Source organism: Triturus cristatus, chromosome 11 (genome assembly GCF_964204655.1).
Source record: "Triturus cristatus chromosome 11, aTriCri1.1, whole genome shotgun sequence".
Taxonomy (NCBI): domain Eukaryota; kingdom Metazoa; phylum Chordata; class Amphibia; order Caudata; family Salamandridae; genus Triturus; species Triturus cristatus.
Window position 1 is genome coordinate 1,135,164,213 of NC_140594.1, and position 26,024 is coordinate 1,135,190,236.

At 47.1% G+C, this 26,024-nt stretch overlaps 1 protein-coding gene across 3 annotated transcripts in view; it reads right to left on the reverse strand.

Moving 5' to 3' along the window:
• Positions 1-26,024, reverse strand: part of LOC146786202 (cytochrome P450 2J2-like) — a 626,890-nt gene that overhangs the window by 246,158 nt on the left and 354,708 nt on the right. For all 3 annotated transcript variants that reach the window (XM_085635777.1, XM_085635778.1, XM_085635779.1), the window contains exon 4: positions 10,449-10,609. In XM_085635777.1, coding sequence (XP_085491903.1) covers positions 10,449-10,609 — 161 coding nt within the window. The remainder of the gene's footprint in view (positions 1-10,448; positions 10,610-26,024) is intronic.

Here is a 26,024-nt window from a genome sequence, read left to right on the forward strand (position 1 = left end):
ACATGTCTCCCAGGCATCTTCTCAGAGAGGAATGACGTCCCCTCAGAGAAGGGAGCATGAAGCGAAGATGAGGGAAGTCAATCTGAGGATCGAGCGGGAAGAACTTGCCCTCGCCAAAGAAAGACTTGCCCTGGCCCGAGAGCAGAAATTAAGTGGGTTAGATCCCACTGGTGGCAGCATTCTCAATAGAGAGAAAGACAGGGGTATAGACACTAGACACCTGAGTAAAATAGTGCCCCCCTTTAAACAAGGGGACGACATCCACAAGTGGATAACTGCCTTGGAGAGGGCCTGCACTGTCCAGTGCGTCCCCCCAAGTCAGTGGGCAGCTATACTGTGGCTTTCCTTTGAAGGTAAAGGAAGAGACAAGCTCCTCACTACTAGAGCTGAGGATGCTAACAACTACCAAGTCCTGAAGAACACACTGATTGATGGGTTCGGCTTAACCACGGAACAGTACCGGGTGCTGTTCCGGGACACCCAGAAGATTCAGTCTCAGGATTGGACTGACTTTGCCGATTGTGCCACTAAGGCTTTGGAAGGCTGGTTGCTGGGTAGCAAGGTTACTGATTACACAGGATTGTACAATCTTATCATGCGAGAACAGATTTTAAACAACTGTCAGAACCAATTGTTGCATCAGCACCTTGTCGACTCGGCTCTGACCTCTCCCCAAGAATTGGGAAAGAAGGCAGACAGATGGGTCAGAACAAGGGTCAAACAGAACCAGAACCAGGGTGGTCAGAAGAAAGCAGACCAGAAGGGTAGTAACAAGAATGAACAAAATGACCAGAAGTCTTCGACAGGTCCCCAACAAACCAAAGAGGGTGGGGGTCAGGCTTCACAGAAGAAGAAGACTCAAGAAGGCCAGTCAAAAAGGTGGTGCCAATACTGTAAAAGTAAGACTCACTGGTTTAGTGAGTGCACCAAGAAAGGAGGGCAAACTCCTGCCACTGCAGCCCCTAAGGCACCTGCACCCCCTAGTACAGTCAGCAGTGGTAGTGCGCCTCCCAAGGCATTAGTTGGGTTAACCTTGGGAACCGAGGGGAGTGACGACTTAGTCGGCACACTCACTCAGGCCGTCCTTGTCTGTACAGGGGATATGGATATGTCCCCTGATGCCAGTCCCAATACTTTGGGCAAATACAGACAGACCCCTTTGATTAATGGAAAAGTGGCTCAGGCCTACAGGGACACTTGTGCCAGTGTCACCATGGTGACGCCTAACTTTGTGGACCCTGGACAGATCATGCTAGGTACCAGTTACCTAGTGACCAATGCCAGCAACGTCACTACCAACCACAGTATGGCAGTTGTTGATTTCTTCTGGGGAGGGGTAAGTGGCCCGAAAAAGGTTGTGGTTAGTTCAGACCTCCCCGTAGAATGTCTGTTGGGCAATGATTTGGAAACGTCACAATGGTCAGAAGTGGAGCAGAGGACTCACATGGAGATGTTAGGCTTGCCAGCACATGTCGTTGCTGTGACCAGGTCACAGGGCAAAAGATGCCCCACTGAACAGGTGCTTAATCCCGGAAGAACGGACCAGACACCTTCCAAGAAAAGGAGCAGTAAGGGTAAGGCTTCGCCTTCCCCCTTGCCCCAGGTCGTGGATCAAGTCTCCGAGGAGGCTGACCTTAAAGAACTGAGGGAAACTGAGCCGCAAGAGCTTGAACCTGGTCAGGTTGAGTTTCTGGGCTCAGGGGGACCCTCCAGGGAAGACCTGGGGAAGGCACAGTTAGACTGCCCCTCACTTGAACCCCTCAGACAGCAGGCTGCTGCTGAGGCTGCAGGGAACGCCACAGGTACCCACAAAGTGTACTGGGACGATGGACTCCTGTACTCCGAGGCAAGAGACCCCAAACCTGGCGCGACCAGGAGGCTGGTCATCCCCTTGTCTCTGAGAGGTTTCCTTCTTACCTTGGCCCACGCGATTCCCCTTGCAGGTCACTTAGGCCAGAATAAGACTTGGGACAGAATTGTTCCACACTTTCACTGGCCCCACATGTCCGAAGATACGAAGGAGTTTTGCCGCTCCTGTGTCACTTGCCAAGCCAGCGGTAAGTCAGGTGGCACGACAAAGGCCCCCCTCATACCACTACCGGTGGTGGGGGTACCCTTTGAACGAGTGGGGATCGACATTGTTGGACAAATGGAACCCCAGACAGCATCAGGGCACAAGTTTATACTGGTGGTGGTGGACCACGCCACTAGGTATCCTGAAGCTATTCCACTTAGGACCACTACAGCACCTGTGGTGGCACGGGCCCTACTTGGAGTGTTCTCCAGAGTGGGCTTCCCTAAGGAGGTCGTCTCAGACAGAGGTGCAAACTTCATGTCGGGATATCTGACTGCAATGTGGAAGGAGTGTGGTGTCAACTACAAGTTCACCACACCCTATCACCCACAATGCAATGGGCTTGTTGAGAGATTCAACAGGACCCTAAAAGGGATGATTCACAGACTACCTGAAAAGCTTCGGCGGAGATGGGATGTCCTGATACCCTGCCTCTTGTTCGCCTACAGAGAGGTCCCGCAGAAGGGGGTTGGCTACAGCCCTTTTGAGCTTCTGTTCGGACATCCTGTAAGGGGACCCCTTTGTTTGGTAAAGGAAGGATGGGAGAGACCTCTCAGAAAGCCGGCATCAAACATTGTGGACTTTGTGCTCGGTCTCCGCTCGCGGATGGCAGAGTACATGGAAAAGGCATCTAAAAACCTTGAGGCGAGCCAAGAATTACAGAAAGCTTGGCACGACCAAAAGGCTGTCCTGACTGTGTACCAGCCTGGACAGAAGGTGTGGGTGCTGGAGCCAGTGGCCCCGGCAGCACTCAAAGACAAATGGTCTGGGCCCCACACGATCATTGAGCAAAAGGGAGAGGTCACCTACTTGGTAGACCTGGGAACTCCCCGGAGCCCCCACAGGGTGCTCCATGTAAACAGGCTCAAGGCATATGTCGACAGGGAGGGCATGGGCTTGCTCATGGCCACAGATGAGGGACAGGAGGAGGAGAGTGACCCTCTCCCGGACCTGCTCTCTCAGAACCCTGACGATGGGTCAGTAGATGGTGTTGTCTTTTGTGGCAGCCTCTCTGGACATCAACAAAAGGATTGTAAACAGGTTCTTCAATCCTTTCGACATATGTTCTCTCTGACGCCCAGTCAGACCAATTGGTGTACCCATGAGGTCGACACTGGGGACAGTCTGCCCGTAAAGAGTAAAATCTATCGGCAACCTGATCATGTCAGAGACTGCATCAAGACGGAGGTGCAGAAAATGTTGGAGCTGGGAGTCATTGAACCCTCGGACAGCCCCTGGGCTAGTCCCGTAGTTCTCGTGCCGAAACCTCACACCCAGGGCGGTAAGAAAGAGATGAGGTTTTGCGTGGACTACAGAGGTCTCAATGCAGTCACTAAGACTGACGCCCACCCAATACCAAGAGCAGACGAACTTATCGACCGGTTGGCTTCGGCCAGCTACTTAAGTACGTTTGACCTGACAGCTGGGTATTGGCAAATCAGGTTAGCTGAGGAGGCCAAGCCCAAAACAGCATTTTCTACCCCAGGTGGGCATTATCAGTTCGTGGTAATGCCCTTTGGTTTGAAAAATGCACCTGCCACCTTCCAAAGGCTGGTGAATCGAGTTCTCACTGGGCTGGACGACTTCTGTGCGGCGTATCTGGACGATATCGCTGTCTTTAGCTCCACCTGGGAGGATCACCTGGTCCACCTGAGGAAAGTGTTAGAGGCCCTGCAAAAGGCAGGCCTCACTATCAAGGCCACCAAGTGCCAGATAGGGCAGACACAGGTTGTATACCTGGGCCACCTTGTAGGTGGAGGCCAGGTTCAACCATTGGAGAGCAAAATACAGGCCATCCAGGACTGGGCTCCTCCAACCACCCAGACTCAGGTTCGAGCTTTCTTGGGCCTGACTGGTTATTACCGGAAATTTGTCAGAAATTATGGATCCATTGTGACCCCGCTAAACGACCTGACAAGTAAAAAGATGCCAAAAAAAGTTCAGTGGACAGCAAGCTGTCAGAAGGCATTCGATGACCTAAAGCAGGCCATGTGCACAGCACCTATCCTAAAGAGTCCAGACTACTCCAAACCATTCATTGTCCAAACAGACGCTTCGGAACTGGGTGTGGGAGCTGTTCTATCTCAACTGAATTTTGATGGTCATGACCAGCCCATAGCTTTTATTAGCAGGAGGCTGACCCCTAGAGAGAAGAATTGGTCAGCCATTGAGAGGGAGGCCTTTGCTGTGGTTTGGGCCCTGAAGAAGTTGAGGCCATACTTGTTTGGCACTCACTTCAAGATTCAGACCGACCATAAGCCCCTCTTGTGGCTAAATCAAATGAAGGGTGAAAACCCCAAACTACTTAGGTGGTCCATTTCCCTACAGGGGATGGACTTCACAGTGGAGCATAGACCTGGCACTGATCATGGCAATGCAGATGGGCTCTCCAGGTATTTCCACTTAGAGCAAGAAGACTCACCTGGTCAAGGTTAGCTTATTGTCCCAAAGTTTGGGGGGGTCATGTAGGAGAGTAGGGTCTGCAATCCTATGATCACCCAGATTTTTTGCTTTTGCTTCATTGGTTTATGACTGTCCCCGGCTGTGGGCCTGCCAATCAGACCCACAGCCTAGCTGTTCTCTCTCGAAATTACACACATGTACATTAGGTGCATCCACCAATTGGAACTGGGCCGCCTTGTCAGTCCCTGTCTCAGCATACCACAGGTATCCAGGGCATCGGTGTACCCAGGGCCTACCAGGGGCTGCAGCATGTATTATGCCACCCCTGGAATGGCCGCCCAAATCTGACACAACTGGCTGCACGACAGCTGGGGCAACGTGGTGTAATCACCCGTTGCTGTAGGTGTAGTATTCCTACACCTAACCCTAAAATGGACACATGGATTCCTATCAGTCACTCCTATGGCAGGCCTTATCAATCCTGAAGGCAGAGTGCAGGGAATCATGTGGGACGGTGCTCTGGCGCGAGCTGAGCCCGTCGACGGCTTGCGGAACCAAGTCCTAATAGCCGTTCCATGGTGACGCGGGCCAACTACTTTTAAATGCATTATAATCCTCGCGGTTATTTGCTAACTTTGGCATCGCATCACCTACACATGTCGAGTAAGGTGTCATACGAATGGGAATACGAACCCCTCGCCAGTTCTGGCGACGGGGTTAGCATTCCCCCCTTTTAGAGGGGCACGACATGGAAGTAACCTTGAACCCCGGTTAAAGTTGACTCAAGCCTCAGCATCACAAAATGGATGCTGCCACCAGACACAAGTCTGACCTCCTGCTGCTGGGAGACCTTCCAGCGAGGGGAGCTTGGACAAAGGGTTTCCTGTCAAGGGCGGTGTTAGCACCATCCCAGACAGGGTTTGTGTATCCCAGGTAGGCAGGGCTGAAAGGAAGGTGATTGCCAGTGGCACCCCGGTGCTCACTGTGCATAGCCCGGCTCAAACCAGTTTCGGGGGCACACCAGCCCCTGAGCTGGGGCGAAGCCGGACAAAGGATAGGGGTGTAACCACCCCCCTCCTGGCTCCACCCATAGGTAGAACCTAGTCACGGGCCAGCCCCTTTTCGTAGAATAAAGGTAGGAGCGAGTCCCCTTCCCAAATTGGATAATTCTGAATCTTGAACTACTTTCCACGAAAGGAACTCTTGACTATTTCTGAAGACTCTCCCTTGTGGCTAAGGAGTAGCCACCCTGCACCAGCAGGCACCACCTAAGCGCTTGCGGTTTGCTGTAAGTCTCTCCTACGGATCAAGACTGCCCAGCTCGACGAGACCCGAGTTCCCTGCCATCTCTGACCTTTTACCTCCCTCATCAGCTCAGCTGAGAGTCGTAGGTGTGACGAGACCTGCGGGACCGGCTATCTTCAGAACCTGCACGACGCTTATCTAGCACGCCCACCGAGGGACCCTCGAGTGAGTGCACCTAGGGTTTGAGAAGCCCTAACCCTGAGCAGATCCAGCACCGAAGTCTGCCTCCCCAGCATCCCCGAGATCTGCGTGGGGGCCCTTCCGCTCCTTGCTGTTCACCGCGTTGTTCGACCACTTGCCGACCGGCTTGTGGCCCTCTTCACGACGCACCACGTTTGTTTCATCACTAGTCTGGTTGCTCCAGACTGGCTCTTGCTCCCCTTCAACAGAGGAGTACCACGGACCCTCCTGGTCCACTCCAGGCGCCATCTTGACTCCACCACGCGGGTTTGCCACTGCCAAGATCCGCTGCCCCATTCCTGGGCCCAGCATCATCGACAGCAGACACCTGCGTGGGACAGCTCGCCCTCCATCCTGGTCGCCGCCGCGCCTCCTGGTCCGAGGAACAGCCGAGTCCGACGTCATCCACTCACCTGGTCGAGGTGACTTCAGCCGGTACCCTCCTGGTGCCCACACGATCGCTGGCTAGCGGTTGAGAACTGAGTCCCCTCTGCTTTCAGGTTTCCTTCATCACCGATCCAGGTTTGGATCTCGCTGAACATCGACACTGGTCGCCTGCCAGCAACTCTTCTTTCAGGCTCCTGAGACTACAACGAGGACTTCCGACATCTTGCGAACCTTCCACAGCCGCAGCCTCTGGGCTAGGTAACTCGAGCATTTCGGTGCTCCATCGCAGGTTCGCTTTACAAGTGTCCAGTTCCTTTTACGTTTAGTCCCACTGATCGGATCACTCCGGAATCAGTCACTTTAGACTTTCTAAAACTTCTCCCCTTCCACTGGTAGTGTAATGGTTTCGTGCCCTCGGGCATTTGTGTAAATTGTGCAACCAGAAGTATTTTCCTAAGAGTTTTGTATTGTGCTTAGCTCCCTGACTCATAACGAGCCAGGGTAGTCTTGTTATAAATAAATATCCTTTATTTTCATAACAACTTGTGTGGTGTCCTTTCACTTGGTGTTCAAGGGGTATATGTGATGGTAAACAGCTGGCTTAACACGCCCTCTAGAGTTTAGCCGAAGACTGCTCGTATCCACGCTACTAGGATAGCTGGTCTATAAGGTTGACTTACAACCAATCATCAATAAGGGTTGTTTGGAATGATACACAGTGATCACTAGAATAGTGAGCACTACATATCAGGCAAACTTCTCACAGAGACTTCCTCCACCCTCAGAGAAGGAAGAATAAGACTTACCATGTGCAGCTAGAGCTGGGGCAACTCTGATCGTCAGGATGCTGGTAAGCGCAGCTCGGGAGAGAGAGAACTGCGCAGGTGAACCTGTGCAGCCTGACTTTGCCAATCTGGGCCAGGACCGCACTGAACCGCTGCCAAGGTTCGTACCGCTGCAGCGGGTAACCAGAGAACTGGGTTTACCATGCCTCGGGGAATATAATGCCTTTGGTTTTTTCAACCCTACTTGACTATACCTTATTGACCAAGAGGGGGAAGCCCCGCGAACACGGCTCAGTAGTTCACATTCCCTGGATGTCTCCACATGCGAGTGAGACATAACAGCACACCAATTACATTGGAACTTAGTAACCCGGGAGGGTGGCCTGACAACTACTAGGGTGCCTAGTTTAAAGGGGACTCTGTAATTTCTGTTGAATGTCGTATAGTTTTTCATGTGTAGAATTAGAAAATACTTCTTTCATACAAAATAAGTATTTGACTGAACATTGATTTATTTGGGGCGCTGTGTGCATGTTGAGTTATGAGTTGTGTTCACTAATCTGTATCTACAGTTCAATCCAAGGGAGACTTTACTGCTCTCGCTAAATTACCAATTGAGAGTCAGCTGCAGAAGTAAGCGCTTGACCCATTTGAGCAGGATCCATAGTAGGGTGGGCCCTGGGACATCAGGAGTAAACAGCCCAACCACCTTTGTTGGACCCAGTAATCCCTGTTTGCCCTGTGGCCCTCTGAACAGGGTTCTGACAACATCTCAATGTTAGGAAATCTCATATGTCCAAACGAGCAACTATGTTTTTGTGTTGTTCTGGCTCACCTAGGTAGCTTAAAATAATACAACTAAAACTCCTGATGATGGTTTATTACATTTGGAAGAATATTTTTTAGGAAATACTTTGTATCACAAATAACATGAAAAACTGTGATTCTGAATAACCAAAGGTTCCTACATATATTCATCAATGAATATGGAGAAGTTGATCAATATAACTGGCATTGATAGCCTGATCAATGAAGCTGACACTTTTAAATCATTTTTACAATGTCAAACTATGGTTCAAGGTAAATTGCCTCTTGTTCAGTATTTCCATATCAGTCATTTGAACAATTGACTAAGTATGATAGGTTGATGGAACTTCTGAGTACAAAAAGATTTCATAAACAGTGAATGACAAAATGGAAGATTAATGGACAGGGAACCATATATAGCTTCCTAGGAACCAAAGAATATCACTATTACTGGAGAGGAAAGGTATTACATGATTAAACTATCTTTGACTGTGCTACAACCATGAAATGTTGATGTCAGCATTTATTTCGAACTTGCTGGAAAAGCAAATTTAGTAGAAACAAATATTGTCCTAGGCAACAAGCAGATGCAGTAGATTATCTGCGTATGTACTCTGAACAGATGTACTATCACCTCTGGTCAGGGTTTGTTGTTGGAGGACAGCAGGCCAGTGAACACCAGACACAATTGGAAGATTTTGCCCTTGCAATCTGTCCAGGGCTGGATGCTTACTATAACCCAAATCCGAGACTTCTGCTGTCCGAGATAAGGGTGACTATTTCTGGAAGGCACAATGTCACCTCACATTGGAATAAGTGGTAGGTAAGTGCCCTCAAGAAGCTGCCACCTTCCCAGGGGGAAAAAGCAAAGTTGTAAAACACCTCCTTGCTGAAGAAATATTCGCCTGGTTGGAGAAACCAGAAATCAGTAATACAGATGAGGAAGTCCCAAGACCGGAGAGTCAGGATCAGCAAGTAGAGGGGTGATGAAACAAGCGAAGGAACACAACTTTGTTGCTACGCACACTCCAATCAGACTTTAAATAGTAAAAGAATAGGAAGAAGAAATTACATCAAACACAACATGACAAGAAACATAATGGTTTGGGAAAGTTGGAACAGACCAATGGAGGAACAGCCCTGATGGAAAGGCAAAAGGAAAGAGAATAAAAACCAGAAGTGGACTAGCTGCTGAGCCACCTTGAAAGGCAGCCTCTAAACGTCTGACAGGTGTTTGCCATTTGAGAGTTGAAGAGTCAAGAAGCAGCAGCCAGGTGCACAAGAGAAAAGAGACCCAGGTGAAAGACTCCTAGCCCTAGCCGACAGCTACAGGCTTTGTATGGTGTCTTCTGAGCACAGAGAACTGCTGGACCCCTTAAAGTAATGTGAGTTTCAAGCACCCATGCGCCTGAGAAGCTTCAGACACAACAGAAGTATAGTTGGAAGAATCTTTTCAAATCAGAGGAAGAGAAAAAATTATTACGAACGTAGTCACGACAATATTTCTACTAATTATTATTAACTATTATTTGCAACTAACCTTGATCACTCTTCCTTGACCTCTTCAATACTCCTATTGAAGCTGTATTAATGTTACTAATGTTCTGTATTGCCCAACATTGCTCATGAACTCTCTGTGTTAGGATAAACCCCACAATTAGGGATTTCTGATCTTTCTGTATTATATGCTGCTTCTACCAGTGTATTAAAACGTTGTTGTAAATGCCTCTGGATCCTGGCTCAGTGATATAGAATAGCTAACTACCTTTAGTGATGGGGTGATAGTAGGAACCTCTCAAGTTAAGACAATTAAACTTTCCAAGGGATTCTAGTCTTTGTTCTCCAATGATTTGCTGTTTAGGCGACCAGAGGCCTATGAGTGTGATGCACATTTTTCTTTTAAATCAGAATAGTTGGAAGAGGATGAACGGAAAAAAGGACATAAGAACACTACCTCACACCAAGAAAGAGCAAACACAATTTCTTTATTTTGAGTTAGTTTAACTATAATGAAGAACTAATTATCAAGAACACTATAATGTGAATACCACAGCATCATTCTTTAACCACAACGCTAACATCAACCTCTACTCTTTCCTTAACTCCAACTCTACCTCTAACTGTATTCACAACTCCAACACTAACTCTTGGCTGTTCCATAACCACAATTCCATCTCATTCCCAAATCCTAACCCTATTTTTAACACTTAGAGAACCTGTAATTTTTTAATTTTTTTTTAATCATTAAATCTTTTTAAAACGAAACCTTTGTTTATTAAAAGAAAAAAATACATTATCATATTGTTTATATTATTTTTTATTATTACTTTTCTTGACTGTGGCATGCCTTCCTTTTGGATTTATAGCTGCTGTATTTCCTTATTATGGTTTGTACAGTGCTCTATCCAGCAATGCCACAACTCCTTAGCTACTGGGCTGTATTTTGACGTTAGAAGCAGATTTGTAGACCAGGATACTCACTTCTTAAGTTATTGGGGATATCTTACCTGGCCCCAGAAGGATCTCATGAAAGGTGCCACTGATTTTGTAGCTTCCATGAGGAGGTGCAGAACATCATCGTCAAAGGGAAAACGATGCCCAAAGACCACAGCGGAAATGACATTGGTTACACAGGACATGACCAGGTGATCAGGATTCAGTGGTCTCCCTGGAAATACAGGCACAAAACGTCATGTCAGAGAATAAGGGCCTGATTTAGAGTTGGAGGTAAAAGGAAAGAGTCAATTATCTAGACAAACTGGTAAATTCACAAAGAAGTTGTTGTACTTTAATAACATTACATGCCATGCACATTCCATGTCTTGTTTAGATTTATTTTTCCATCTACAAACATTCCCCTAACAGTTCACCCCTTCAGTTCTCCTCCTCTTCACTTTCGTGTTTCTCTTCTGTTGTTCTTTGATGCTCAAAGGAAATTCAGTTAGGAGCTCTAAAGGTATGCTGACCATTTTTGTGATGTTTATTGCTGATAGAGGAAGACATTTGCCTTACACAATTAATCTAGAACCATGTTAATCTGCCTTGGGCGTCAAACTTGAAAAATGCATCTTAAAATGACACTCAGACAATTGGTGCTGAGATTACAAGGCTTAAATATTCAATGCCAGGCTTTAACTAGACTTTTTCCTTTGAATAAATAATGTGCTTTAGGATATGCTGAAACATGCACAAATATTTTTGATAGTTTTAATATAATGTGACTAGCTTAGATTTTGTCTCAACTTTATAATGTGCTTATATTAAACTTACAATAATTAAACGTGTGCAATATTAACATGTAGTTTGTATTAAATGAAAGCTACATTTAATAGTGCAGAACACAGTGACAGCTTACAAAAATAATGGTTTGAAGAAATGCAGCTTACTTGGAGAGCTGACCACAGCTTAACCTTTAAGATAAAATAGGAAAATGAGAGTTGCCTTTCATTTGCTGACAGGAAGCACAATTCATAATTGTCCTAAAAGCTTCTTTTTATTTGCCGAAGGAAATCAAAAAGCACACATATTCTTATAACAATTTCGAGGAGAAAAGCGCCTTTTGGAAAATGCAGATTTTTTATTGGATTGAGAAGAGAACAGGCCACACATTTTTGCAACATGAATGACTGTCTTTTAAAAGCCTGTCAATAGTTCAGGAGTGCAAATCAGACGGGTTCGCAGAGCAGATGGAGCAACAGGCAAGGACAGACGAGATTCAGATGAATCAAGACTCAGAGCAGACCAGAGAGAGAGAGGCTGAGTCCTTTTGTCATTTATTAAACCCAAGGTTTATGCTTACCTAAGTAATTGGCTTTTGCCGAAACTTATTTAACCTATGCTGTATTAAGATTCTACTAAAAATTTTGAACCTCTCCTTATGGGAAAGTTCAGCAAATTATAAATCTTACTCTTACCTTTACTTTGAACTCTTCATGGGTTCTGACTGACATTTCTTAGAATAAGGATTTTCCATTATGGAATGCGCTGAATACATTATTTTATTATGATCTGCACCAACCATATTTTTCTATTATCAATTCTGTAACTTGATTGATATTTGACATATGAATAAAGAATCAGAAATAATTAAACACCTGATAGAGACATCTAACTGCAGATTACCTTTGAACTTCCAGGCATAAGGCTGGAACCGGAAGAATTTTCATAGCAATACACCTGCGCGCCAGTAGGTGGTGTTGGTCGACTCTGCGTGATGTCATCAGCGTCATGGTGACGTCTGAGTCGTCAATATAACCGCCACTTCGGCTTGCTGACAACAGTTCTTTTCTTTCCGCGCCAGCCAGCGTTGATCCATTGAAGAGAGCTACCCCCTGTCATTTTTTGACAGACTTTTTCTGACCCTTTATTTAACTTCGTAGGTGTGTTTAGGAGTCATGTCGCGTAAGAAGACTTCAGGGTTGAAGCCGTCTGGTGCCTGTCACCGCGCCATGTCGGCCACGGACCCCCATTTAGTTTGACTCTGGTACCTGGAGAGCGACCAGGACTCCAAGTCGTGCTCCGACTGCCGGACCATGGCTACAAAGGCTTTGAGGGAGCGGTCCCTCAAGCTTCTCATGGCCCAGCATGCAGCACTGCAGAGGTCGCCTCGTCGGTCTCGATCCCGGTCCCGGTCGAGAGAAAGGTCCGAGCACTGCTCCAGTGAATTGAAGTCCTCTTCGTCAAAGTCAGGTAAGAGGCACCACAAAAAACACAAGAACTTGAAGCGTGCTTCGACTTTGCCCCGCCCGTCTCATGATGCGGCACAGGAACCATGGCATTCAAGGCCCGCTGGGGAGCAGGAGCCTAGGTGTGCTCCGTGTTTCCTCCCCTTTCCGGGTCTTGGAGCGACCCCCCCCCCCAACTGAAAGAATTTTATGACGCCATGTGTGTCATATTTGGGCGGCCTGACCCTGCCAGCGTGCTCTTGGGCCCCGCAGACTCAGAAAATGGAGGGGCCCCTGTGGTTCCCATGCCAACGGGTCCAGCACCAAGGCCTCCAATTAGACCCATTCCTGGATCTGGACCATTGCCAGTCACAGCTCCACTGTGACCTTCCCTGGTGTCGCGCCTGACACCCAAGTCCTTGGCACCACCAGCGCCTCCCGGCGGCACCTCCCCGATCCTTATTCCTGATGACAAAGAGCCAGTCGGGTGTCTCCCCTGACGCTGATACCGGCACAGATGGAGCCATAAGGCTCCATGCCGTTCCCTCTGCCTTATTCTGAAGGGTTAGGGATGGAGGAAGAGGAATGGGAGGGGACGAGGATCCCTTAGAAATTCTGCATAAACAAGATTTGGACTGGTACGAGGAACTGAGTGATGCCAGTGGCTTGTACATCTCTCCAGGCTCTGGCATGCTTTCTCCTCCTACCGTGGCTACAGAGGAGGGAGCATCTTTCGCTATGGTGGTGCACAGGGCTGCGGAGATCCTCGACCTGCAGCTTCCTACAGTGGCATTCAAGACTAACGTCTTGACAGAGGTCCCGCAGCCTTGGGTCTCCTGCTCTGAACCCCTACTGCCATTTAATGAGGCCTTAACAGACATCCTTCTGGGGACCTGGTCCAAACCCCGCACAGCGGCTCCTGTGAATAGGACGATCAACCGCCACCGTTGCCCTACACTGGGTGACCCACTTTTCCTAACCACCCACACCACCCCGCTAAGCTTGGTGGTCCAGGTCTCGTGGCGCGTTCCCTTACGCTCCCCCAGACAGGTAATCCAAGTGACTGGAAAACTTCAGGAAGAAATTATTTTCTTCTGCCAGTCTACCATTGCGATCAGTTAACACCGCATGACTTTTGGCCTGTTATTCCAATTCGATATGGGATAGGGTTGTGCAAGTGCTGCCCAGGGTCTCGGAGGAGGACCGGGCCCTACTATCCCAAGCTATCTCAGATGGGAGAGACGCAGCTAAGTTCGCCATCAGATGTGGCTTGGAAACGAAGGACTCGCTAGGCAGACTGATTTCCACAACGGTGGCCGTTCAACGCCACGCCTGGTTGAGAATGTATGGCTTTTCGGGGGAAACCTCATGGACATGCCCTTTGATGGCTCCAGTCTCTTCTGAGACAAGGCGGATGCTGCCCTTGAGCGCTTCAAGGACTCTCTGGCCACAGCCAAGTCTTTGGGCCTCACCACAACCCCTAGGGCTGCATCCACCATTTGCTCCTTTTGTGGCTGCAGAATGGGGCTCGCAGCTGCACCAACCCTATTTCGTCCAGAGGGCCCCGCAAGTTCAGCAATGTCTGTGGGGCCGCAGATGCGGTTCACTCCAGCCCCGTTGAGTCGGGAAACCAGAAGTTGAGCAAAGCCACAATCCCCTCCACTGCAAAACCATCCTAGTCTGATCCTTCAGGATCATTCTCGACCACTCGGTGGCAGAGTACGCCATCATCTCCTCCACTGGCGAGATATTACTTCAGACAGGTGGGTATTGCAAATAATCTGAAGGGGGGCTACTCCCTCCCCTTCGAGATCTCTCTTCCATCTATGCCTCCCAGTGTAGGATCAGCTGACGGAAGATCACCTTGTTTTACTCCGCGAGGAAGTCAAGACTCTCTTGGCCAAGGGAGCTATAGAGAGGGTTCCCAGGCCCGAAGTAGTCAGTGATTGCTATACCTGCTACTTTCTGGTCCTGAAGAAGGATGGAGGCCTTTGTCCTATCCTAGACCTCAGAGCCCTCTATTGCTTCCTCAAAAAGGAAAAATTCAAGATGCTCACCCTTGCTCAGGTCCTATGTGCCTTGGACCCAGGAGACTTGATGGTAGCGCTTGACTTGCAGAATGCCTATTTTCATACCGCCATCCTGCCTGCCCATCGTCGTTACCTGCGGTTCACGGTGGGGCACATGCACTTTCAATTTATGGTGCTCCCCTTTGGCCTCACCAGCGCCCCTCGGGTGTTCACAAAAGTGATGGCGGTGGTCGCAGCCCATCTGCAGAGATCAGGGGTTCCAGTCTTTCCCTATCTCGACGACTGGTTGTTTGGTGAAGGCGAGCTCGACCCAAACAGTTGTCTCCAACCTCCAGACTACGGCGAGCCTCCTGCATTGATGTGGGTTTACTATCAACGTGCTGAAGTCACAGCTGACTCCCTCTCAGACGCTCCCTTTCATTGGAATGGTTCTGGACACGTGCAGTTTTGGGCCTATCCTCCCGAATGGCGAGTCCAGTATATTCATGCTATGATACCAATGGCTAAGTCTCTATCCTGAATTTCGGTGAGAATGACTTAGGTTGTTGGGCCTCATGGCCTCCTGCATTCTGCTAGTGACCCATGCACGGTGGCACATGCAGGCTCTGCAATGGGACCTGAAGTTCCAATGGGCACAGCATTGAGGAAATCTCACCGACCTGGTTCAGATTTCAGAGGACACTGCGAGAGACTTGCAGTGGTGGCTAACAGAGCATGATTGGTTCAAGGGGATACCCCTCTCCCTTCCCCACCCAGATCTCACAGTAGTGGCGGATGCGTCCCTTCTGGGATGGGGCGGCCATTTGGGAGAGGTGAAGTTCAGAGGACTCTGGTTTCCGGCAGAAGCCAAGCTCCATATCAATCTGCTGGAGCTTCAGGCGATCTGACTGCCACTGAAAGCCTTTTTGCCGTCAATAAAGGGAAGACTCATGCTAGTGTTCACAGACAACACTACCACCATGTGGTACTGCAACTAACAGGACAGGGTGGGATCGTGGACCTTTTGTCAGGAGGCCCTGCTTGTCTGGACTTGGCTGAACAACAGGGTTTTTCCTTGGTGGCTCAACACCTGGCTGTTTCTCTGAATGCCAGGGCGGACGAGCTCAGCCGAAGGTGCCTTGCAGACCACAAATGGCGTCTACATCTGGAGGTGGCACAAGGTCTCTTTCAACATTGGGGAGAGCCTTTGTTAGATATGTTCGCCTCCGAAGAGAATGCGCAATGTCAGCAGTTTTGCATGTTGAAGTTTCCAAGGTGGGACTTGCTTGGCAACGGTTTTCGTTGTGAGTGGAGGTCATGCCTCCTATATGCCTTTCTGCCCACACCACTCCTGCCGAGAGTGCTCAAGAAGATCAGGAGCGACCGGGCACAAGTTATTCCTGTGGCTCCGGACTGGGCATGGAGAGTTTGGTATTCCTAGATTCTATAGCATGAGCATCGATCCTTTGTTCAGGCTGCCCCTTCGGGAGGATCTTCTATCGCGGCAGCAGGGGAGGGTTCTCCACCCGAACCTGTCCACTCTCCGCCTCCTTGCATGGAGATTGAGTGGCATCAGTTGACAGCTTTCGACCTCCCTCCTGAAGTCTGTGAGTTTATTTTGGCAGCCAGGCATCCCTCCACAAAGTTGGTATACGCCTGCAGATGGAACACATTTTGTAAATATTGTACAGATCAGTCTATTGATCCACTATCTGCTCCTTTATCTGAAGTCCTTATGTTCATTCTTTCCTTGGCCCAGCAGGGCTCTGCTCTGGGCACATTAAAAGGCTATATTTCAGCTCTCTTCTCCTTTCTTCGGCTGCCTCATCAGCCCTCTCTTTTCAAATCTCCTCTGGTGCAGAGATTCTTGAAGGAGTTAACCCAGTTTTTTCCTCCTTCACCTTTTATCATGCCACAGTGGTAGCTTAATTTGGTTCTTAACTTTCTGATGTATGCACCATTTGAGCTTTTGCACAACTGCCCTCTTCGGTTGCTTACAGAAAGAGGCGTGGGTGGTGCACTGCATAAGCTAGGTGAAAGGTATTTTCGTTCAATAAGGTCTGGGTGCGCAATCAGGGTGGTGTTATCCGTCCTAACACCATCAATGAACAGCTGAGTAGTGTCATGCAGAGATCTGCAAGTACATCCCCTGGGTAGGCACTCCAATGGGTAATCAAACTAAGTTGATTCATGCAAAAGTGAATCCTTTTAAGATGCGTGTTTTTAAATGCTTTTATTCAGCAAATTAGTTCTATTCGATATTGTTTGGCATATCAAATGTTCATTTGTAATCCATACTACCAGATCTATGAATCTTGATCTCCTATGCATTTCGGGCTGGGACGCCCTTGGTCACGGAGCACTGTTGAGGAAGGGAGGGAGGGATAAGTCAGTGAGGGTATACCGCCTGGATTTACACGTGCTTAATGTGACTAAGTGCAACAATAACTAAAACGGGTGTGTTTACTAACGTTTTAGTGACTGAGTGAAGGTACTGGGTAGTGCAATGGAAATTACTGCGTGTGTTGGTTGAATGCGCGCTGCGCAATGACATGCTGGGTTCTGTAGCACTGTGGGCGAAGAACACTTACTTCATAGATACCGGTGGCAAAGCGTGCCGTCCATCGCTTAGTCGAGGGGTCTGCGTGTGGTGCGGGCGGGTGCTCGTTATGTTTAAACACTCGGTGATGTGACGTGGAGAAACGTAAACATAAACAAAGGACTACTCGGAAGTATGCACGGTGGCTACCATCTTAGAATGTGGGGAGATAGAGTACAGGTGATGCAAACTGGGGAAAATGCAGAGAGACAATGTCAAAAAACAGAAGTAGTATTACATGAATAAACAGTAACATAATAAGCAATGCATCATATTAGTATTACAGGTAACAACTATACTCAATACGGTCATTAAGACCATGCGGCTTCAGAGTCTGTAACAGATAAATCCATTCAAGTTCTCTTTTTAACAAGAGTTTATGATTGTCAATCCCTTCTCGTTTGGTGAGGGTTTCAAGTACTATGAATTTTAATTGGGCGATGGAATGCCGAGCCTCAGCAAAATGCATGGCGATGTTGGATTTCTCAACTTTCAGCCTGATGTTAGATTTATGCTCGTTGAGGCGAGTTTTAATTTTCCGTTCGGTTTTACCGATGTGCAGCTTTCCACAGGGACATTTCAAAGCATATATCAAATTCATCGAGTCACAGGTAGCATCAACTTGAAGTTTAATGTTGTGACCTTTCATTGGGTGCTGGATACTGTTGCCTTTGATGACACTATTGCAGTGATTGCAATTGAAGCAAGGTATGGTGCCACGGTGTTGTGTGTGGGTTTCAGTGGGTTTAGACAAAATTTCCTTGAAATTTCTGCTTCTTGTGTGTGCAAAAATTGGTGGTTTCTCAAAAATGCCCTTGAAGTCGGGTTCACTTTGTAAGATGGGCCAGTGCTTCCGTATAATCTTCTTGTATGTAGGGCTGGCTGTGGAGTATTTGGATACTATCACCATACGTTGTTCTTGCACTCTATTGCTTTTCAAAAGGCTATCTTCTCTGGTGATGAGAGCAACTCTAGATTGTGCTTCATTCAGAGTATGTTCAGGATATCCTCTAGCACGGAATCGTTCACGCATCTCATTAATGCGCATGATGTATGTCTGTTCGTCTGAAACGATGCGTTTAACACGCAACATTTGCGAATATGGCAGGTGTTGCTTCAGGGACCCTTGGTGGAAGCTGGAAAAATGTAAGGTATTATTTCTGTCTGTGTTTTTTCTGTGTAAGTCGGTAATGAATCCCTCTGGTGTGATCTTGATATTAACGTCACGGAAGGAGATATCTGTGTCACTTATGTGCCATGTTAGTTTTATTCTTGGATCTTTGCTGTTGATTTCTGTTAACAGATCCTGAAGAGACTCTTTGGTGTTGGACCACATGAAAAACAGGTCATCTATATATCTGACGTACATTTTGGCATGATCTTTGAACTTAGAGTTGGTATATATGTACTGTTTTTCAAAGTTCTCCATGTACACATTTGCATACGTTGGGGCAGCACAATTTCCCATCGCCATTCCGGATAGCTGTAAAAACCATTGATTGTCTAGCTTGAAGTAACTGTGATAGAGAATAAATATCATCAGTTCCATGAGGAAGGCCTGCATGTGTGTCTTTATCTCACTGTTAAGCAAAATTTGTTCGATGGCTTCAATGCCTCCAAGGTGAGGTATAGATGTATAGAGAGAACTCACGTCTGCAGTGCATAAGATCAGTGGTGGCATATTGTTGACTTGGATGGATGATAGTTTCACAAGGAAGTCTGTAGTGTCTTTGATATAACTAGCTGTGTTAACAATGAGAGGTTGGAGGTACTTGTCGAGAAATTTGCCTGTATTCTCATGTATGGATCCTTTTGTTGACACTATTGGTCTACAGGGTGGGTCTGTAAGATTCTTGTGTATTTTGGGACACATGTGGATCGTTGGACTTCTTGGATGTTCTGTTATCAAGTAATTTTTAGTTCGGTCTTCAATTGTACCAACTTCATGGGCTCGATTAATGATTTCTTTAAGTAGATTCTGGAACTCAATGGTGGGATTATTGTCCAGTGCCTGATAGGTCTCCGTGTCTTGTATATGTTCCCATAGTTTTTGTGTGTACATACTTGAGTTCATAATTACTAATGCACCTCCCTTGTCAGCCTTGGTACATTTTATTTTGGGGTTGTTGGCCAGTGCTTTAAGTGTGTCACGATCCTTGTTGGTAAGGTTGAATGCTCTCCTTGGTGCTTTGTAATTGATCGTCTGTAGATCGTTGCGTACTAGTGTTTCAAATAAATCAATACATTTATGACTACATGGGGCCTGGTAGGTGCTGGGGGGTCTTAAGCCTTTATGCCTTGATGCTACCAGTGACTCGATGAATTTGATATATGCTTTGAAATGTCCCTGTGGAAAGCTGTACATCGGTAAAACCGAACGGAAAATTAAAACTCGCCTCAACGAGCATAAATCTAACATCAGGCTGAAAGTTGAGAAATCCAACATCGCCATGCATTTATCTGAGGCTCGGCATTCCATCGCCCAATTAAAATTCATAGTACTTGAAACCCTCACCAAACGAGAAGGGATTGACAATCATAAACTCTTGTTAAAAAGAGAACTTGAATGGATTTATCTGTTACAGACTCTGAAGCCGCATGGGCTTAATGACCGTATTGAGTATAGTTGTTACCTGTAATACTAATATGATGCATTGCTTATTATGTTACTGTTTATTCATGTAATACTACTTCTGTTTTTTGACATTGTCTCTCTGCATTTTCCCCAGTTTGCATCACCTGTACTCTATCTCCCCACATTCTAAGATGGTCGCCACCGTGCATACTTCCGAGTAGTCCTTTGTTTATGTTTACGTTTCTCCACGTCACATCACCGAGTGTTTAAACATAACGAGCACCCGCCCGCACCACACGCAGACCCCTCGACTAAGCGATGGACGGCACGCTTTGCCACCGGTATCTATGAAGTAAGTGTTCTTCGCCCACAGTGCTACAGAACCCAGCATGTCATTGCGCAGCGCGCATTCAACCAACACACGCAGTAATTTCCATTGCACTACCCAGTACCTTCACTCAGTCACTAAAACGTTAGTAAACACACCCGTTTTAGTTATTGTTGCACTTAGTCACATTAAGCACGTGTAAATCCAGGCGGTATACCCTCACTGACTTATCCCTCCCTCCCTTCCTCAACAGTGCTCCGTGACCAAGGGCGTCCCAGCCCGAAATGCATAGGAGATCAAGATTCATAGATCTGGTAGTATGGATTACAAATGAACATTTGATATGCCAAACAATATCGAATTGAACTAATTTGCTGAATAAAAGCATTTAAAAACACGCATCTTAAAAGGATTCACTTTTGCATGAATCAACTTAGTTTGATTACCCATTGGAGTGCCTACCCAGGGGATGTACTTGCAGATCTCTGCAAGACACTACTCAGCTCTTCGGTTGCTTACCATCAAGACAGCTTTTTTGGTGGCAATAACCTCTGCTAGGAGGGTGAGTGAACTACGAGCACGGTCTTCAAAGCCTCCTCACCTGATGGTCTTTCCAGACAAAGTGGTGCTCTGCACAAGGGTATCTTTTCTGCCTAAGGTGGTAACTCCCTTCCATACAGGGCAGTCGGTTACCCTACCCGCCTTCCATGCACCCCCGCACCCTTCCAAGGAAGAGGAGTGTCTTCATTGTCTGGACCCAAAAAGAGTTATCAGTCTACATTGATCGAACCAGAGAGTTCCGGGTGGATGACCGATTCTTTGTAGGATACGTAGGTGCAAAGAAAGGCCGTGCTGTCCAAAAGAGGACGATATCCTGATGGGTTATCCTCTGCATTAAAATCTATTATGCCTTAGCCAAGAAAGATCCCCCTGAAGGCCTTAGAGCTCATTTCACCAGGGCAAAAGTGACCACCATGGCTCTTCAGCGTGGCGTTCCTGTTTGTGGTATCTGCCAAGCTGCCACCTGGGCATCTTTGCACACTTTCGCCAGACACCACTGTCTGGATTCCCAGATTCGCAAAGAAGGCCTGTTTGGTCCCTCTGTCTTGCAGGACTTTCTGGTTTGAGCTGTTCTGCAGCCCTTCCTCCGGGGATGGTAGTGCTTGGGTATCTTTTTAAAGGTAAGGAATCTGCAGCTAGATGTCTCTACCAGATGGACAAATGACTTACCTTCGTTAACGCCTTATCTGGTAGAGACATGATCTAACCACAGATTCCTTACCAACCCACCCATCCTCCTTGCACTGCTGAATTGGTTTTAAGTGTCAGGGATGTTCCCCTTCAGGGCCCTAGCTGTTAATTTGTTAACATATTGTGGTCAGTCAATTCATGGCTTTGCGCTTGTGGCGTGAAAAGTTGTGAAAAGTACTGACATCAGCGTGCCGGAGTGGCATTATATTGACAACGCGGACGTCAGGACGATGACAAAGACAACACAGACGATGTCAGGTGGAGTCGACCTATGCCACCTACCGGCGCGCAGGGGTACTGCTAAGAAAAATCTTCCGTATCCAGCCTGATGCCTGTAAGTTCAAAGGTAAGGAATCTGCGGCCATATCATGTCTCTACCAGATAAGGCATTACCGAGCGTAAGTAACTTGTTCTTTAATTAGAAAATAAAAGCCTTTAAAACTACTCTAAACTCTCATTCAAAAACTACTCAAAACTCTCATTCAATTGCATTTGAAATTGGTTTGTGTTGATGAAGTAGCTCTTTTGATCAAAATACGATGACAACGATCCATCAACTGAGAAAGTAGAAATTGTCACGGAACAGAGCTTGATGGTAATTGGAAGGTTGTGCCACATTTATTTAAATTTGACCAAAAATCAGCTCTAACTTTGCCATGAAATAAACTCCTCTTCCACAACGTAAAGCAGGCTACAGCTATAGACTTCCTCACATATAATTTATGTTTTTGGCAGCGCTGAGAGGATCCTTTGCAACTTCCTGACTAAGGGTGCATCTTTATTGTCACAGTGGGTGTCCCAGTTACCATGACCTACTACCAAGCATCCTTGCTGCAAACTGTTATGAGCATTCGTATTTCCGGAGTTTTTGCTTCAAAATGCATATTTCTCTCTCTCTTAGGCACCTACTGCCCACGTTATTTGGAAGTATTCCAGTGTACTTGGCCATTCTTCCCTACATCTCACCTCTGGCAGTGATGTTAAACTTTGGCACCAATGTTAGAGAACAGCTACCAGAGAGAATTTGTTTCAACCTTGCGTAAGTCTTTTGCCACAGATGCTTTGCTTAGATATTGTTCCAGTAGGTTTCCCAGATATTTGATTTGTGATTTTCATGATCTTCTAATGGCAGCAGCCAGTAAGCCACAGACTCATCCTTTTTCAAATGACAATCTAGAACTAGCATCACCCTGGAAGCAATGGGTCAAATTATTTGAGTTATGTTAATAGCGATTGAAAGAGAACATATTCACAGTTGCATGAAGAACAAATCTCAGTACAAAGTTAAAACAGGAAAGTGTATAACAGACTCTCGGCCCTAGCCAATTGAAGGAGGGGAGGGAGCAGTGGCATAGCAGGATGTATTCCATGTTACATTTAAGGATGCATCCTCCATTGCTGTGTCGAGAAGTCTATCCAACGTGTGTTGGGACAAAGAAAGGTCTCCACATGTGTCTGCATATTGTGTGCCACTGCCTTTAAGTCTCATAGCAAGGTGTAGTCTTTTGACTTCCACCTCAGCACACATGACAATCATTCATGTTTGCTGAGGCCTTTCTATAATCTAGAGTGAGGCCCAGAGTGGGGCTTTGTTGTCAGGAGGACACACCATGTGCACTTCGATTTTCTTAGAAGAGTGACTACTGTCATCTCCCGGGCTGTAGAGGACATACAATGGTACCCGAGAAGTGATCATAGTGCAGTGCAGGTCTTTTTCCCTGTTGCTGAGGTCCATAATGTGTAGCTCGGGAGCAACATGATGCGATTTGTGCCCGGAAATGGTGCTCCCCAGATGATCCAATCCCGCCCCTTTAATATTCATTTTTGTCAGTGCTACATTGTACATACATTGATTTTCTTCTGCAGGGAGAATGAGAAGGTTCTCCTGATTTGTTGTTCCGCAGTCGACTATGCCTCTGACACTTGTACCACAGAGTCATTGTCTGACAAAATCAAAATTGTTATAAAAGCCTTGGATTTGAGGCAGCAAAGCTGGATCCTCTTTAATGATGGAGTGATATCTCTGAAACAGTGGTGCAAGCTTCCTTCCCAAACACTCTAGAGCAGGAAGCGTCAAGTAAATGCAAACCAGTAAAACATCTGGGAAGAGGAAGTAAAAACATACACTTGCTTCTTCTTCCTTCTTGCTCTTCAACATGAGGCATTACCTCTGTTGTGTTCTTGCAGGCACCTTCTCCTTTTGGAGGCAACCAGGCAGCGTAATGCATTGCCTAAATAAAAATCTATGAACACCACTAAGAATATTGCTGTAGTCCATTTTCTTCAGCAGCTGTGCCAAACTACCCAGAATCAAGCATACATCATGCATTGCGTTGACAAGAATATTCTAAATGTGTCATGTTTACCATCTAGGATATTATGGACAGTTGGAAAGATTATTTGCTACGAATGTATGGTACATCAAAGTGGGAAAACTGGTCATTATGGAATTAGCCAAAAAAGTGCATTTTTACCATTATTGAGGCTTGCTAAGTAAAGTAAGTGGAAAATTGTGGAAAAACCCAAAGTGATACCTATACCAGTTTGGAAAATAGCAATTCTTGCAACCAAGGCATTACTGACAACTGCAATGCGTGCTTGTTGGAGAATTAGAAAAAATTACTACAACGTCCCAAATTGTGTAGCTGGATATGTATCCCCACAGTTCTAAATAAATGGTTTGCAGCTTAGAAAGCTTTGTTGACTCCAGACAGTTGTGATGCATGACCCCTGTCTAATAATAATAAATATAAATTAATACGTAATTAGAATCTGAGAGAATCTGAGAATGCAGAGAAATGCTGGATTCTGCCATTAAGTTTGTCTTATGGAGTTGTGACCATGTGTTGTCGCTACATTGTTGGGTTGCCACAAAGCCTGTCTGGTCCGGGTCCACCAGTCATGGCATCATCGGCCCCATTCTGGCTGCCAAGATCCCTGTTAAGAGCTTGAATTCTACATTTAAGAGGGATATTGGTCGGTAAGAAGCGCAGTGTCGCCTGTTCTTTCCGGGTTGTGGAAGTACAACAATAGTAGCCAGGAGCATTGTACAGGGGATGTCAGAGATGTCACTTATCACGTTAAAAAGTCTGGTTAATATAGGCACTAAAATGGTGCAGAAGGTTTTGTAAAATATGGCAGACAACCCATCAGGGCCAGGGGATATGAGAGGTTTAAGTCGGGCCATGGCGGAGATTACCTCCTCTATGCGGATCAGGCTGTCCATTCTGGAGGCCTGGTCCAAAATCAGTTTAGTGTGGGTTATCCCTTGAAAATATTTCAGCGATATTTCCTCCGGAAGGTGCTGAGCTGTGTAGAGCTCAGCATAGAAATAACAGAACACGTGTGCTGTCTAAACAGTGGCTGCTTGACCCTGAGCTCGCAATTTGTTGGCTAAGAGGCGTTCACATCTGTCTTCCCCATATAAAAGGAATGCCGCAACCATAGGGCAGCGTATTCCGCTCTGTCTAGCGAGGTGTGAGCGCGCCACTTCCAGCTGCCACCAAACCCATGGCGCACCTGTCCTCTTGTGGATGCGCTCCAGCTCTCGCACCTGTTTGGTGAAGCCCTCTCTCTTGTCCATACGTAGCCTATTATCCACTGAGGAAGTTTCAATAAGTTCCCCTCTTGCAACTAGTTTGAGTGTTTCCCATAGGGTAGTGATAGAAGTGTTGGGTACCATTGAAGGCCAGGACCTACTCTTTGTGAGCCGCTGTACCATGGCAGGGCGGTGTAGTAGTGTGTTGTGCAGCCGCCATGAGTATGATGGTCTACCCACCGGAGGGGGGGGTCGCCTCGGTGAGAGTCAGTGTGGCATGGTCGGAGAGCGAGCTGGGCTCGATCTCCGAGGATGTAGCTAGGGGGATCAGAGCATGGGGCCTTATGAAGTAGTCAATTCTGGCATATGTCTTCTGCGCATGTGAGTAAAATGTGAAGTCTGTATTGTGGGGATGGTAGCCATTCCAATCCATCCAGTGACAGAGCCCCGGACTGTCCCTGCAGTTGGACCGGGCAGTCCAGCTGGTTGTCAAAGACCATGTTGATGTCTCCCCCCATTAGAATTTGCCTATCTGGTGAGCCAGCTAAGTCCATCACTGCTCAACGGAAGAAGACCTCTTGCCCCTCGTTGGGCATGTATACTGAACCTAGTGTAAAAGTGCCTATTGTGACGGAGTGGGCCAAGAGTCGTCCTTTGATTTTGGCTTGTTTTGGACCCACCTTCCCTCTACAGGTGTGGGAGATGGGAATTGCCACCCCTGCCATCTTGGTTGCGCTTGAGGAGAAACACTGGTGGGGGAAAGCCGTTGTGCGAAGCCTGTGTTTTTTCCCGGCAAGGAGGTGGGGGTCCTGTAGCAGACAAATATGAGCCCACGACTGTTCTAATAGGATAGGATGACACTCCTCTTAATCGGATTATTCAGCCCCTTAACATTCAAAGTGAGGTGTTTGGTTTCCGCTAACATGGAAGTCGGGACATGATAAAGGAGCTGGGTAAGGCTTTGTTGCGAACCCCGAGATTCCTATCCCTGTGCACCCCCATTTTACAAGATATGTGTATCTGATGGTATTGAGTTACCAGAGTAAGGAGCCGAGCGTAGGGAGGACCCAGAGGGGTGAACAAAAACAAACAAACCACAACAAATTCAACTACGAGCAA